This window comes from Sebastes umbrosus, chromosome 8, assembly GCF_015220745.1.
Source record: "Sebastes umbrosus isolate fSebUmb1 chromosome 8, fSebUmb1.pri, whole genome shotgun sequence".
In the NCBI taxonomy this organism is placed as follows: Eukaryota; Metazoa; Chordata; class Actinopteri; order Perciformes; family Sebastidae; genus Sebastes; species Sebastes umbrosus.
In genome coordinates, this window is record NC_051276.1 from 20,508,350 (window position 1) to 20,524,065 (window position 15,716).

Here is a 15,716-nt window from a genome sequence, read left to right on the forward strand (position 1 = left end):
TGAGATGGGTGACAATAGTTTTTTTAATTATTTTATTTGTCCCTTCTGTTTATTTATACCTGCAGTGTAAACGAAAACCAACATTTTTTTTTTACAGTTTTTCTCAATTTTTTTTTTAACATTTTTTCCCCTGTATTTCAAAAAGACAGAAAAATAATGTAACAATTACAATAATTAACTGTTTATTGAAATGTGTCATGTGTTTTAACAACAAAAAATCTGTTTAAATGGAACACATTAAATATCTGTTTTTAACAGCTTTTGCATGATAATTTTAACAAAACTAACCATAAAAATAAAGTATTCTTTACTAATAGAAGTAACAGGATTTTCTGTTATTTAAAAAAAATAAAAAATACTTTTGTTATGCTGATATATCACTTTCAATATTTGATCTTTTAAAAAAATATTTAATAATAAATTATAAATTAATCAATAATTCATATTTTTAATATATTTTTGTTGTGAATATTCATCTGTAAAACACATGGGACTGCCTATTTTGATGTCTGCGAAAGAAACAATAAAAATCATAACAGAAAAAAAGTTGTAGGTCAAATCTAAAACTTAATGATTTACTCATTCATTCATGAGGATCACAGCTGCTCAAGGATGTAATTCTGTATGCATCGTCATGCCTGCCAAAGCACTCGCTGAGGAGAGAGGAACTTAATTAGAAAGTAAGCTACTGAGACCAGAGCTATTAATGAATTGTCGTACAATTAATAGTTTAACGGTATGGGAGAGATTGTAATTAAGCTTTATAATAACTTTACATTTGCACTGTTTAAACATCCCTTTCATAGGTTTACATAACAAATGCAATACATATACATTATGTAAACCTACAGTAGACACATTTTATTTACTGAAGTACTTTGGTTTTCTTTGGATGTGTTTCCTAAATCTATTTGGAGAATGAAACACTCATCGAACACTTGATATTTATAGTAATTCGAGATATACAGTATACATTACAGCATATCTGCAATAAGCTGATATCAGTCTGGCCTATTTATCATTCAGGTTCAGTATAAAAACAGTGCTTTCGCTGGTTTAATCTGTATTTTACATACCATCTGCAGTCAGGAATAAGAAACTGTCAAGGCAGGGAAATAATTCTTTAGGCAGAATATTCAGAAATATAATTTATTAATTCTTAAATATATTTCAATGTACAAAAAGCAGAAGAACAACATACAAGCACGCTAAATACAAATGCAACATAACAATGTTTTTACAAGATATAATAAAAGTCCCTCCAGCAGCTCAGTCTCACATGTGTCAGTCTCAGTGCTCGGGAGAGTCTCACAGTCTGGAATGATTCGGTCTATGGAGCACATGAATAATGGGGTTTGTGGATGAAGAGGGATGGATGGAGGGATTGAGGAAAGGTCAGAAGGACCCGAGGTAGTCGGCCACGCTAGATGATACCGAGCTGTTTTTTCAGCCTACTTAGCTGCTCCATGCTGATGTTGTTGCCGCCGCACACCACGATGACCACCGGGCCCAGGCGCTGGGCCAGCTTGCCCTCGCCCTGCAGCTTTTTGATAATGTCACTGTACACAGCTGCCAGGGCGGCGCCGCAGGCCGGCTCCACCAGGACCTTCTCATCATCTGAAGGACGACACCAGGAGAGAGAGAGAGAGATCAGTTTCACAGCTTTTTAGATCTGTTGTGCATCTGTTCAGGTGCAGGTTGAAGCTACTCACCTACAAAACGCTCCACAGCTTTCACAGCCTCCTGGTCTGTGACTACTTGTGAGAAAACCGTGTGCTCGTGCACCAGTTTAAAAGTCTGAGCAGACACCCTGGTCAGGCCCAGTGTGGTTGCAACACTAGAGAGTAAAAAAGGAAAGGTCAGTCTTCGACACACACACACACACAGAGGAACTATGTGAGAAAAATGTGGGATTGTGTTATTATTTGAGTACAATTAGATTTTGTACCTGGTAATTTCAGGTAAGGTGACCAGCTTCCCAGCCTTCATTGCTGCATTGAGGCTGTGTGCTCCCATGGTTTCCATGGCTACAATGGGCACGTCAGCCCAGTCGGCACGACGCAGTCCCTCCACCACGCCGTTCAGCAGGCCTCCGCCTCCCACCGACAACACTATCGCTCCTGGCTTCTCCTTCAGGTCCTGCTCCAGCTCCTTCACCAGAGACGTGTGGCCTTCCCTGCACACACAAACACAACCACACCACTGTCAGTTTCATAGGAATGAGATTAGATTTTTAGTGTAAAGTGAAGAAGGAAACAGCCTGATTCATTTCTAATTCTACCCTGAATCCAATTCCTTGAAGAGTTATAATTCAGGTCACATCACAAGTAGCCCTTTAATGTCAGCAATTTATGGTCTGTGACATGTGTAAATGAATTATCTGGCAAAGTTAGCACTGTGATAAGATGCCGTGTATCTGACATAACACCTCAACTCTTCTATGCACGAGCGTGGATGACACCCCCCCCTGATAAGACAGCTGCTACTATCAGTCTTTTGCACATCCTAAAACAATTCAATTTGTAGAGAAGAATCTGTCTAATCACGTCTCCCTCTCTTTATCTCCTCGTGACAGATAGATTACAGTGCTATGCAAGGATTTCTGTACATGCTGTTACAATCCCTGAAGTTACAGACAGACTGAGATGGTCTCACCAGATGAGGGGATCATCAAAGGGAGAGATGAATATCCAGCTGGGGTTGTTTGCCACAAGCTGCCGTCCGTATTCAATGCTTTCATCTAGAGCCTGAAAGAGACAAAAGATGACTTCATTTCATGAGATGAATCATGTTGCATTCTCTGTGAAGAAAATGTAACCAGGCTACTTACATTTATGCTTAAAAGTGTAATATAATGGATGTAAATGCTATGAGATGAACTTACCTTGCCATGGATAACCACGGTGGCGCCTTCGTCCTTCAGCCTCTCCACTGTTGGGTTTGGTGTAACACTTGGAACCACTATGGTCGCAGGGACCCCGAGCTGACGGGCAGAATAAGCTGCTGCCATCCCAGCATTTCCTCCTGTGGGGACCAAAAGCGTCAAAGATTACACACTCAAACACACCAACAAAGGCAAAGACAAACTCTAATATTGATTTTTTTTGCTGTAGTGCTCACCTGAACAGCAGACAAACCGCTCACATCCTCGCTCTGCCCACTATACAAGAAAAAACAAAAGAGGCATTACAGTCAACAATCTTAAAGTCACAGGGTAGAAACACATGTTAGCAGATCATCTCAGTGTCCAAACTGGAACTGATTCACTTAAACTGGTGCATACTGGTTTATTTTGGCCACACAGAACAGAGGAGCATCACTCACGGTTCTGCAGAGGTGTCCGATGCCCCTGATCTTAAAGGATCCGGTGGGCTGAGATGAATCCAGTTTGAGGTAAACAGAGGTCCCGGCTACTTTAGACAGGGCAAGGCTCTGCCTCACTGGAGTGGCCACATGAAGAGGCCCCTGCTGGGTTTTCATCTCACTGTGGAAAACACACAAGCAGAGAAATGTGGTTTCTCAAGAGACAAGGACCAAATAATCAAAACATCAATTTGCTCAAAAAATGTCTCAAAAAAAAAAAAAAAGTCAACCTACCAGTCTCAGATGGATGGCAGGATAACAAGCTGTGCTGAATATCACTGATCCCAAACTTCCTTATTAACTTTGCCTCTGACATCTTGCATGCATATATACCCACTGGTGCTGTGGGCTTGGCAAAGCAGGCCCACTTCCAGACCAATCAGGGTGAGGCATTCTGCCACCAAACCCTCCCAGTGACCGTGAGGATGAAGAGTGCACACTGAAGGATGAAGAGAGATTCATCCACAGTGAATTTCATCCCATTTTCTTAGGTAGCAAACAAACTATTTCCAGGATGTATCATATAGTCTGATATAAACTGGGATATTTAAACAGTCTACAATGGTGTGACTGGAGGGATTAAATGAGAACACTGTCATAATTAAGAGGGAATATATTAATCCATAGAAAGCATGTTATAAAAACTTGTTTACCATAACAAGTCATTACATAATGTCACCCTCTTCTCGCCTCCGTTGAGACCCCCTGTGACATTTGGACACGCTGTCCTTGGCCTGCTCCTCTCCCCCTCTAAAGGAAATGCTCGCACAGCCGGCATTACCAAAAGAGTCGCTACTATTTTGGCCCCGATGCCTGATGACTACCAAAAGCAGGCTCCGGGTGGACGGCTCAAACCTGAATGATCCGGTGTTGCTTCCCCTACAGTGTGAGCTGCTGTCCCAGGATGACTGGAACAGAAAGTGCTGCTCATTCTGTCAATATATATTTACATTAATATCTTTAAATTGGGCTTAAATACAATGTAAGTGGTAGCATTTAACTAAGTAGGCCTAGGCTACAATTTTCAGGAAGGCTACTAGTACTTGATTATTTTCCATTTTTTCTACTACATATTATATATACATAGGTCTATATATTACACACAAGTATAAAGTAAGTACATTTAGGAAAATTTAATTAGAGTTTATGTATGGCTCAATAAGGAAGCTGGTTAATAATTAATAATTGACTTATGGAGAAGGGGTGGGATTAAATAAGTTTATACTTCTTCTCACTTCCTTTTTGAATATGTAAATCAAGGCATCAAGTGTTTGACAATTTATTTTGCTTATGCTTTTCATTGTATGGTAAATGGACATGTCAGTATTCACCCATTCACACACACATTCATACACTGATGGCAGAGGCTACTAAGGTGCCAACTTTGCCCATCAGGATTTAATCTAAATACTCATTCACACACCGATGGCTATGCCTCCGGGAGCAATTTGGGGTTAAGTGTCTTGCTCAAGGACACATCGACATGTGACCCGGAGCAGCCAGGGATCGAACCACCAACCTTCCGATTGGTGGACAACCTGCTCTACCCTCTGAGCCACAGCCGCCCAATGTATGTAAATACTACTTGTTTCTGACGGTCCACTTGTTGGTATGATCATTCTCTTTTTCTTTATTTCTTTATTTTTTTTGTTTTCTACATGTTCGAAATAAAGTTTGAAATGAAAAACGAAGTATCAGCTATCAGTAGTTACTGTAAAGATTAAGATTTAACATAAAATCTACATTATTGTTTTATAAAATGATGAAGATTAAATGACAATAATTCTAATTATTTCATATAATTATATTAAATAAGAATTATACAAGCATTATATACAGTATATATATATATATATATATATATATATATGCAAGAATCTGGGTACGTACAGTATCATGATACAGTGGTTACGATTCAATATATTACGATATATTGTGATACTGTAAGTAAGGCAATATATCTGTTATAACTGTCATAGTTTTATACTGGGCATACTTCTGGATAATATGACAGATAAAGATTTTATTTATTTATTTATTGAGAATACTACTTTTAATAGCAAAAGAAATCTATAACAGCTTCCTGGCTGGGAACCCGAGCCCCTCAACATAACACAATGGAGAGAATGAGGGTTAAAAATGTGTATATCTTTGATTTAATCACATCAAGAGTTCAGCTGAAAACAGATTTCCTGCATGCTAAAATGTCTGCTTTGAAAAAGGCTTGTTGTAAGATTTGAGTTACTTTTTTTCTCAGTTTGCAGGGAATTACATGACTGCTGGTGTCAAGGCCAAAGGCTATACTCTAAAGGATTGGTACACCATCTGTTGGTGAAGAGCTGCACATACAACTTATATATTTAAATCTATTTTATCTAAGAGCACACTGCAATGGCATCAGTCTGCCTCATTTCAAATGGCCAAAGGGTTGATATCGAACCCAGGCCATTGCCAAGGACTCAGGTTAACGGGTGAGCTATAGGTCAGCCCATTAGACAAACTTCTTGCTTTTTTATTCATCATAATTTTGCAGGCTACAAATAGTTTATCGATACATATCTCAAGTTAGCCTTGAGGTTATTGATTTTGTTAAATGCTACAGAAATACTGAGCAAAAAATACATGAAATACGGGTAGGAGTTGGCAGTGTAGAGGTTTCCCCTTAATGAATTTACTCTGTGAAGCACAGGTGTAATAAATATAACTTATAATGGCTCTGTTCCATTTAAGTGCACCAGTAAGCCTGGAACTGGTAAACCTGAATGGACTGCAGTCATGTATGTTATTAATTACACCTGTGCTTCTCCTCCTATGACGTGACAAAATGTTGAGGGCAGCGGAAGAATCTGAAAACACAAAACTGATATATCACCATGTGAAGTTGTTGTGGAGAACATGTTGCAAACAGTTGCCGACGACACATTTAACAGGCACAAAACAACATTATAGGATTCGTTTGGAGTCATGTTTCTGTCAATCCTGACAAATGTAAGGCCAATATTCACTCTTAGCTCAGTTTTGCTCTGTGCCAATTTTACTGAGGTAAATATCGGTCTCTTTAACTGCTAAATGGGGTTGGGTTTAGAGCCTTTAGAGCTTTTTCACTGAAAACAGCTGCCTCCTGTGGCTGGAAAAGAGGTTGATGAGGGTGGAGCATAGATTTCTATGGGGTGGAGTTTGTGGGCTGGAAACAAAACTGAGCTAAAAGACACTAAAATTCTCCTTAGAGCTAAAGGAACTGCAGAGTCAGGCGATAATAGTGTGCTACAGGAATGAGTCCTAAAACCTGTAAATGAGTTAACATTTTAGTACTTCCGGTTCCTTCGTCTGTAAGTCAATGCGTTTTTGAATGGGTTTTAGTTAGATGCTTGAAATAATATCCGTGGTTAACATAAGCATAAGAGATTTTAACGTTTTGTTCTACGACATAAAATACATAAACACTCCACTTGTGAATTTTGAAGCCTTCATCTGTCTTAAAAAAAAGAGGTTGCTAACTAGTGGCTAAATCGGACTACTAAACGTCATTACGGCGACTCGTCCGCCGTTACAGCCGCGTTGTTTAAATACTCACGTTCATGCGACCGTGGTATAGTTTGTTTATAGCCTGACGTTAGCTTTTTACTTCTGGCGATTGCATTCACACTTCAAAAATCATAAAAGTGGTGTTCATTTGTACAGATTATTTTGCTGAACAAAACGTGTAAGTATCATAAACGTGTTTTTTGCCATGGATTATCATTATCTGCAATAATCCAAAACACAATGGAAAAATCCCATTGGCTTTTAGTCCAGGGAACCCAGGGAGATGCTAACTTCAGGGTCGGCCTACAAAAATAAGTAATTCCTAATATAAATCATGCTGCGTTTATGCGATGTTGGCAAAAATGGGATTGTTTAAACATTATTCAAAGATGGTAGCCTTGTCGTCACATCATTTAATAGCTTAGGTACTTTTGCGGCGGTATGTATTCGGAGTGATTCGTTAGTATAACCACATGCATGTGCAGAAATAAATTTCTCCAGACCAACAGATGTTTCCCGTGTCTTGTGACGTGACGGGGCTCCGCAGCGAGAAACGTTATCGTCTCCGACCAAAACTCCGGTGTCTCCCCTGTTTCCTCCGGCCGCGGTCGGGAGGCTGAGGCATGAAAAGCCAACACTAGGATCAGCAGTGATTCATGGAGAGACCTTCGTCTGGTCAGCTAACATTACTGCCAAACAGGTCAAATATAGAGTGATATTGTGGTTTTAGCTGACGTGTGTCGCCTCACTGTTTTGAGCGATGCTCGTTCATGTCTATGTAGAGCGAGCACAAGCGCGAGCAACAGGACGCTGACTTTCGTTGACTTAACGGCCACATGTGTCGCTGTTAACAAGCATTTCTGATTCTTACAAACAGTCCCTTTAAAGATGGTAGCCTTATCGTCACATCATTTAATAGCTCAGGTACTTTTGCGGTGTTGATGTATTTGGAGTGATTCGTTAGTATAACCAGATACAAACTGTGTGCAGCTCCTCTTAATTGATCTATTATGTTAAATGTTAACTGCATCAAAATGGCTATTCTCACCTGGCTTGTCATAATTATGGTTGAACAATTTGACCTGAACGCAGCATCACCTCAGCCAATGGGGATAACCAAGAGGCTGGTGCGCGCGCGGGGACAGGTGCCCCCTTTCTCACCTTCACCCTGCGTCATCACACGCTCTGTGAACGCTTCTGGATAAAAGTTAGCCAACATTTGCTTTTTTTTTTTTGACTTCCACTCTATAAAAGGTATGTAACACGTCTAAAAAAAACAAACAAACAAAGCATAAAACCGAGTGATACATTAATTAAGTGTACTTTTTCTCCTCCTGACTCCTAGGCTCTCACAGACCTTCATCATGCCTCCCTCCTCCTCCTCCTCCTCCTCTGCTGCTGCAGAGATCCGCTATGGCAACAGGGGGAAAAAAGACAAGAAAAAAAAGGAAAAGATTTGACAACATGGCGCACTTTCCTTGAGAAAAAGTTCCTCCTGAACGCCACACACAGCTCAGTCTTTGTGGGGCTTTTCCTCGCAGCTTTTCTTTTGCTACTTCGTGGACTTTTTAGGTCACTTTTTGCACACCTCGTGATACATAAACAGTGGATAAAAAAAGCCAAGAAGGAGTGTGAGGGGATGAGAAGCCGTCGCACAAACCAACAGACAGGATGGAGAAGCAAGCTACTCTCAAAGAAAAGGTAAATAGATTAAAAAAGAACAACCACTTTTGCTACACTGTCATGCGAGCTGCTATTTGTTGTGCTTTTGTTGGCACACAATAACACTTTCTTTTACCTCGCATCCTGGACAGGAAATACCAAAATGACCATTCCTGCAAAAAAAAAAACTCGTAAAAAAAGACCTCTATCGATTTTCCAGTCATGCATACTGTACTGTAACTGCACACTGGGATGTGTGGGGCTCTCCTGCTGCAGACAACATCAATGTGATTGAAATGTCAACATGCAAAATCATGCTTTTGTGTTTTTTGCATGAACAGAAGCTTTGCACAGTAGCAGTAAGTTTTGAGTAAATCTACACAATTCCCCAAACAAAAAGTGCATTCCAGACTATATTTGCACTTTGGAGAGCTGATCTCTGCCTCTTTGTGATTAAGTCGGTAGGGTGTCCTCTGTATTGGTGTAGGCTCTCATTATCTCCACCCTTCCTGCCCACATACAGTAGGCAGCCCCCCCTAGTACTGTGTTGTTGGAGCAGATGAGACAGCAGCAACTCACAGTGGACCTTCCTGTAAAAATCCCTCTGATTAGTTCCCTTCTGTCTTGTCTCTGCTAATCATTTTGAGATCAGCTGCTGGAGTGTTTGTTTGTAAAGGGGGAAAAACCAGCATGCTCTGGAAGAACTAATCTATAATAGATGCTTCTTCTCCTGACATTTCTTTGGGAGCAAAGCCTTTGAATGTCAGCATGGCCGTGACAGTTGTGCTGTCAGTTGTGGTGTGTGTGGATGTAACTCTCTTCAGTCTTGTTTGTGTATTCCTGAGAGGTCGTCTGCCTCTCCATGGGAATTACAGTACAGCAACAAAACCCAGCAGTAAACACTTGTTTTAAAAACATCTGTGCACATCCACCCACTGGTTTACCTGTTGCAGCATAATTGATCTTTTTTTTTTTACCAATCCACAGGTGCTGAATTGGCTCTTAGAGGTACAATATTAAACAATATTGTAAGCCCTGACGAAGACCTACAGTGGTCGAAACATGCAGGCTTTTTAAATGATTTAACCACTACCACCTCGTTGCTACTTTTTTGATATTTTGTAGTGCCTGGATTGCCTTCCTGTTTATCCTTAGTACAATATTAAACACTTTAAAGTTCAGTCAAAGTAAAGTAGGACGTCTTTTCTTTGCATGTGATAGAAAAGATTTTTATTATTCGTTTTATTATTATTATTCATTTAATATAATACATAGAAGAACAAGAAAAGATGAAGGTCAAAGGGTGAACAGAAAGAAAGCAACTGGTTGGCGCTGCACTGTAACTTGATGTTGAATCTACTTGATACCCAAAGCCCTCATATTTGCTGCGTCTACTCCACGGGCCTCTGGAAGTAATTACCAAGCCTGCCCTATCCCAGAATGCAGTCTGAGGAGGTGTGGTGAGAAAGAGGTATAATGGAAGCTGGCCCTAAAAACATGCAACCCTGAGAGGACTTTCATGATTCAGTAATACTCAGCAAACCGTCCCTGATAAATGGATAGGGCGCTCATCTACTTAATCAATCAGACTGTATACTGGTTGGATGCAGCTACAGTAAGACTTAAATATGATAATTGGTCTTATGGTCAAATGGTTTGCCTGCCAGTTTGTTCAGGAGTGTGACAAGTTGAATATGAATGAGGACGATAATAGATTCAATCCCACATTAATGCTGATGGCCTTGCTCGAAGGCAGATATTACCTTGATTTCCTAGGAGATTTATCAGCGCGATGAAGATATCTCTATTATTCCGGTTGAACTTTCGCTATTGTTGTGTGTCTAAACTGCGGTATAGACGTTTTCATTGCCATTATGTTGCTAGGGCAACAGCTTTGGTCCAAGATTATTTCCTGTCAGCTACTGCATTAATAAACATTGCAACAGAAAATACAGGTTGTCAAGTCTGAAAAGGTCTAGAGAAGAATAAAAGGTAAAAGGCTGAACATCTGAATAGATACAGGCTTTATTTCGAACCAACTGGATGTGAGAGATAAAACCTTACAGTATGTGCTAAAGACCTCCTTTATATTTAACCTTGGTGGACCTTCATAGACAAAAATGAGATTATTGAATTAACCTCACTTTGACTTCAGCACTAAAGGTTATATTACGACCGTTGCCATGGTATTCAATCTCCAAATTACTATTCGAATGTTTCGTTTTCATTTTCATATATATAAGTATAATTAAGTATATAATAATAATGTATAAATCCCGAAGTAGCCCATGAAATAAGGAATAATCTAACATTATTCATTATTCATTTTCAACATTAATTATTTGTAGTTATTCTCAGACAGCTATCGCTGTTTGTTGTGTTAAGAGGTGTGTGTGTGTGTACAGTAGTGCGGTAGCGGCACTGTCCCGGGCACTGAAACGGGGGAGATGGAGACAGACTGACAGCCTGACGCACTGCACCGCGAAGCTTCGAATACCTTCGAATATTTCTCACCGAAGCTTCGAAGCCCAGAAAAATGGTATTCGGGACAGCTCTACTAGAGTCCTCTTTGAAAAAAAAACAACAATTCAAAATAACCTGGATTATTTTGGAATCTCATGTCACAATATATCCCAAAAGATCAATTGATCATTCATTTAGTTTTATTTTATTCATTATTATATCACAAACAATGGGATTTCCAGTGGATTTTGTACCCCGTCCGTGTGCTTATCTGTAAAGTAATTTGTGATTTCAGCTAAATTAAAGTAGAGACATAACCTCCACACAGTTATATGATCCTCCCTGGTTTTTATCTTTTTCACAGCAGACACTGGTGTTCACTTTTCATAACAGGAAACGCACAAGTGGAACAAATTACAATGGCTCAGCTAAGTTAGTTCTTTGTCCCAGAAAGCCATAACACTGAGCTTGCATGCACAATACCAAAATCCTGGAGCTGGCCATACTAAATCAAACTCAGACATTATTTATGTTCATTAAAAAATGTTTCATGAGTGAAAAAGGTCAGTTCAGCTCAATTATCACATAGGACTACAGTATACATTGTTTCTGTGGGAGAGTATTAGTCGGTTTGGCGTACATGCAGTGTGATACACTGTTGCAGAAGCATCCTGCTTCATATTCACACATTAACTTTCCTTCACATTTTCGCTGCACGTTCTAACTACAGTATATTCAGTTTGTTATTGAGTTCCTTGCTCAAGTGCATTCCTGTCAGTTAAGATTTATGAGATTTTTCAATTAGACTGATTATAGCTCCTCTCACTCCTCTCTGTCCATTTCTCCAGTTTTCCATCTTCGGTTCTCGGACAGCGGGCAGACCTATCAGATGTATTTCTGGAGACGAAGGTGCCAGGTATGGTCTCAGCAAAGCCGAGTTCATGGAGAAAGTGCAGCAGAGCAACGAGGCGTGTCAGCGCGGGGACTTCCAGTCGGCCGTTCATTTATACACCAATGCCTTGCAAGCTGACCCACAGAACTGCATCCTGTACAGCAACCGTTCAGCGGCGCTTCTCAAACTGGGACAACACCAGTCGGCGCTGGATGATGCTGAAAAGGCTTGCGAGCTCAATCCCAAGTGGCCCAAGGTAAGTGTGCCTCAACAGCTTAAACTATGTATACACTAACATTGAACAGTGGAACAACATGAGGAAGAAGTTTTTCACCCTGCATTTTATAATAACATTTTATCTTGTTCTCAAGCGCACCAATAGAGCGTCCTTATCAAGAATTGTAAATCTCAAACATCAAATCTAATTTGTGGACTCTGATGTCCATATCATTGCCAATTGGAACTTTAATTATCAGCACTGAGCTGCATAGATTGAAATGGGGATGTGCTGTTTTTAAAACGTGAAATTTCAAGTATGTTTAATAAATATTTGTGTTTTTTTGTAAAAGTGTTGCTGACAAAACAAAGTGACATTTTGTCAATAGAGTAGGTGATAATAGTACAGCAGGTAAAATATGATTTATCTTCAATTTGAAGTGTTTCAAATTCCACTCCCATTGTCACTCCTCAGTTGCGTTCCTGTGATCGATACAAAGTTTTCTGGGGTCTCGTCTTTGATCTTGTCCGGGCCACGTGGACTAACCTGCGATAGATTTCACATTACTCAGCCGCAGAGATCACTGGGAGACCAATTCCTCTCAGTGATAGAAACGCATTGATTTCATGATTTAGCATGGAGAGATACTTTTGTCTTTCGAGAGAGAGATTGATGATAATGTGGTAGAGTGGTATTGATGATAATTTGTCGCTACCAATGATGCATCAGTGGCCACCTCTTCTTTGATCTGAGGTCGTGTGTCTTTCGGATGCTCAGGTAGGTTTCCTCTGTGGCACCGCAGTGACGACTGACACTGTTGCCTTTTATTACATAGATCACACATGCTCTTCTTGCACCTATTGTTTACTGTAGTTCTTCATATTTTTGTTGTTATGGACATACAGTTGCTGTCCAGCTATTGTTTTAGATGCTTTTCAGTACAGTGTTTTTTTTCTATGTCATTTGATATCACCCATTCTACAACAATAGTCTCCCCTCCATGTTGTCACTTCTCCCTCTGCAGCATCTCTGAGCATTAACATACAGTACATCTCGTTCATTCGGGAGAGATTTCATAACCCTCTGAAGCCAGTGAGGCCAAACTATAATTGAAAATCACTGCCAAAATCATTTCTCCTCTTTTATATGCTATCCAAGTACAATGAAGCTCTTTGTGGTCTGACTGGGGGATGGTTGGCTTAATCTAGGCAGTGTAGCTCTGCTTATTCTTGGATTTACTGCCTGACAGCTTTGACTGTCTCTCATGCTGAAGGTTGTGTTAGCAGACTCGGTGCCGATGTACAGCCCGCCTGACCCTTGTGTTTTACTTTGTAACATGAGACAAAGGGATTAATATGTCTGTGGTATTGACAATTATACAGAGGGGTGCATGTTCATGTTTTAAATTAAGTGTCTTGAGTGACCACTAGGGGTCAGTCTTGTCAAACAGGAAGGCTGATCAAAGCATTTTGTCAGACAATTTAATTGCCAAGAGGCTTTTTTTTTCTAAATTCATTGGGTTCAAGGAAATGCTTATCATGACTGGCTTTCATATAAATATAGAAATGTGCTTAAACACGTATCAACACAGCCGCCATGGAGACCATTTTTCTACTTGGTTAATGTACAGACGGAGGCCAAGGTCACAACAAATCCATCCTCCATTTTTTTAATCTGATATGTCAGGGGAAAAAAAACAACGCAATTCTGATATTTTAATCAGAATTTGATAATATTGTATCATTACACTATAGTGGATTGAACATATACAGTACATACATATAAATGTCTTCCTGTATTCAGTTATTACTGCCTCAAAGAATTGATTAGTAATGGTGGCTTTGACACTTATGGCGTTGGCCTGGGGGAAAGAGAGGTACAGACGTCGTACAGTCCATCTGCCACGCCTGGATGTTTGATGAAGGAACAGGGATTAAATCACAGGAGTGTGCTGGCATTCAGATCCTGTGTGAGTACATAATATCATCAATCATACCTCCCTATGACCGCACTTCTGGATTGGCCCGTCAAACAGTGACAGGCGTGGTTTTTTCGCTGCCCCAAGCAACAGTGAGCAGCCCACCCTCCCGAAGCCCACAGCCAGCCTGTGAAGGAACACCCCCCTCCTCTTGTCTAATCTGTCAGCTTTGCCTGCTGTAAGTGCCAGAAAACACATTTTGAAAGAAGAAAGAAAATGTGTGGTTTAATGACCCAAGACAGCTTTAGGCCCTTTGTACCTCACCCCTCTTACTGAATATAAAAAGCTTAAATGAGAACAAAATAGGGTGTCATTTCATAGACACTTGTGTGTGTGTGTGTCTGTTCACATTTCATCTCTGTGAGCCAGTCTGAGAGGGAAACTGTGAGAATATAATCAAGCTTCTTTTCCTGTGCATGATTAATTTTTAAGCACAAAAGGAATGATTCTGCAGCAAACTCTTCAACTTCAGCCAACACTTTTTTGGTAGACGTTGGTGCGAGTTGGAAAAACATTTCTATTTCCAGTGAGTATTCTGTGTCGCACCGTATACCAGTGACTGAGAGGACAATACCCTCTCTAGATGGATTCCCTGTCTGTTCTGCTCCTCCATCTGGTCCCTCCCTCTCAACCCGGCTGTTCCAGTGACAGGTTAAACAAACAGCCCTCTCTGCTATCACTCCCATTTTCCTGCGTGAGCGCTGACAGGAGAGCTCCCAGGGAACCGAAAGACGACTGGCACTGCAGCGTCACGGGAAACATCTCTATCATTTGCATATCTTCTGATTATAGGTTATGATGGTGCCTATCAAGGGTATTCTGTCTCCTCGAGTGTTGCTGCCGCGACACCCTCTCGAAACCCATCAAGCCTTGTTTCCCAGATGAGGCTATAACACATTTTTCTCCCAGTGCATGAGCATACTTGCATACATTTTTCTTTTTCTCCAACATAAAAACGTCCATTTACATCCCAGTAGAGGGGCCTTGGATTTAACTGAGACAATGAGTGTTTGCATTGGAAAAGGTCATGGTGTGTGGAGTGCTGAAAGGGGACTTTAATTACAGCAGCAGCATATCCAGTAATTGTGTAAGGAGTGGATGCTGACACCCCCGATGAGGCATAAAGCTTCTTTTTCCTGCAGTGCAGGGTGATGACATTGGCTTGTGCGGTTACTGTACAGGAAAAAGGAAGAAAAAAGGAATTGTGCGATTTGAAGACCTCATCCGTTGCCACTCTCGGCAGCGCTCTGCTTTTCATGTGGATGAAAACCACTGGGGTGTAATGCTCCCCTGTTGGTATGACAGTCCGTTAAACCAGCTCTCATCTGATCTCAGTGTGTGTAAAGAATAAAGAACCTGGCTTTTGATCTCATGTGGAGAGTGGTTATAGCTCTCGTGCCTTTCTTCTGGCTTTCATTCGCACCGTCTGAAATATTTATTTCATAACATCTCGGTGACCTGTGCTATTATTTTGATACTTGCTGAATAATGAACTGAAACCCTCAGTGAAGCTACAGCAAGTGAGCTAAAACATGCGTGTGTTTGTATTTGTAGAGCAGAGATCATGTGTGTTTGTGTTTGTAGAGCAGAGATCATGCATTAGGTTGCCTGTTTGT

General features: G+C 40.5%; 2 protein-coding genes across 3 annotated transcripts in view; one reads left to right on the forward strand and one right to left on the reverse strand.

Annotated features, from left to right (window-relative positions):
- Positions 1 to 1,119: 1,119 nt before the first annotated feature.
- LOC119492285 (L-serine dehydratase/L-threonine deaminase-like) lies at positions 1,120 to 3,748 on the reverse strand. The gene is made up of 8 exons (XM_037776631.1): positions 3,598 to 3,748; positions 3,325 to 3,484; positions 3,121 to 3,160; positions 2,885 to 3,024; positions 2,656 to 2,747; positions 1,949 to 2,176; positions 1,713 to 1,837; positions 1,120 to 1,617 (listed from the first exon to the last, which is right to left on the reverse strand). Exons 2-8 carry the CDS (start codon positions 3,478 to 3,480, stop codon positions 1,424 to 1,426), a joined length of 975 nt encoding a protein of 324 aa, XP_037632559.1. The 5' UTR covers positions 3,481 to 3,484; positions 3,598 to 3,748; the 3' UTR covers positions 1,120 to 1,423.
- A 4,301-nt stretch (positions 3,749 to 8,049) lies between these two features.
- LOC119492824 (tetratricopeptide repeat protein 28-like) overlaps positions 8,050 to 15,716 on the forward strand; it is a 177,878-nt gene continuing 170,211 nt past the window's right edge. The window contains exons 1-2 of one of the 2 annotated variants that reach the window (XM_037777600.1): positions 8,050 to 8,589; positions 11,862 to 12,161. In XM_037777600.1, the coding sequence (XP_037633528.1) occupies positions 8,560 to 8,589; positions 11,862 to 12,161 (330 nt within the window). In that variant the 5' untranslated portion in view covers positions 8,050 to 8,559. The remainder of the gene's footprint in view (positions 8,590 to 11,861; positions 12,162 to 15,716) is intronic. The other variant, XM_037777599.1, reaches the window with a different exon arrangement.

Coding starts and splice junctions, on each gene's coding strand:
- LOC119492285 (XM_037776631.1), bottom strand. CDS start 3,480: ATGAAAACCCAGCAGGGGCCTCTTCATGTGGCCACTCCAGTGAGGCAG. Junction 3,025..3,120: donor GCGGTTTGTCTGCTGTTCAG/GTGAGCACTACA, acceptor TGGTCCCCACAG/GAGGAAATGCTGGGATGGCA. Junction 1,838..1,948: donor ACCTTACCTGAAATTACCAG/GTACAAAATCTA, acceptor TTTACTCTCTAG/TGTTGCAACCACACTGGGCC.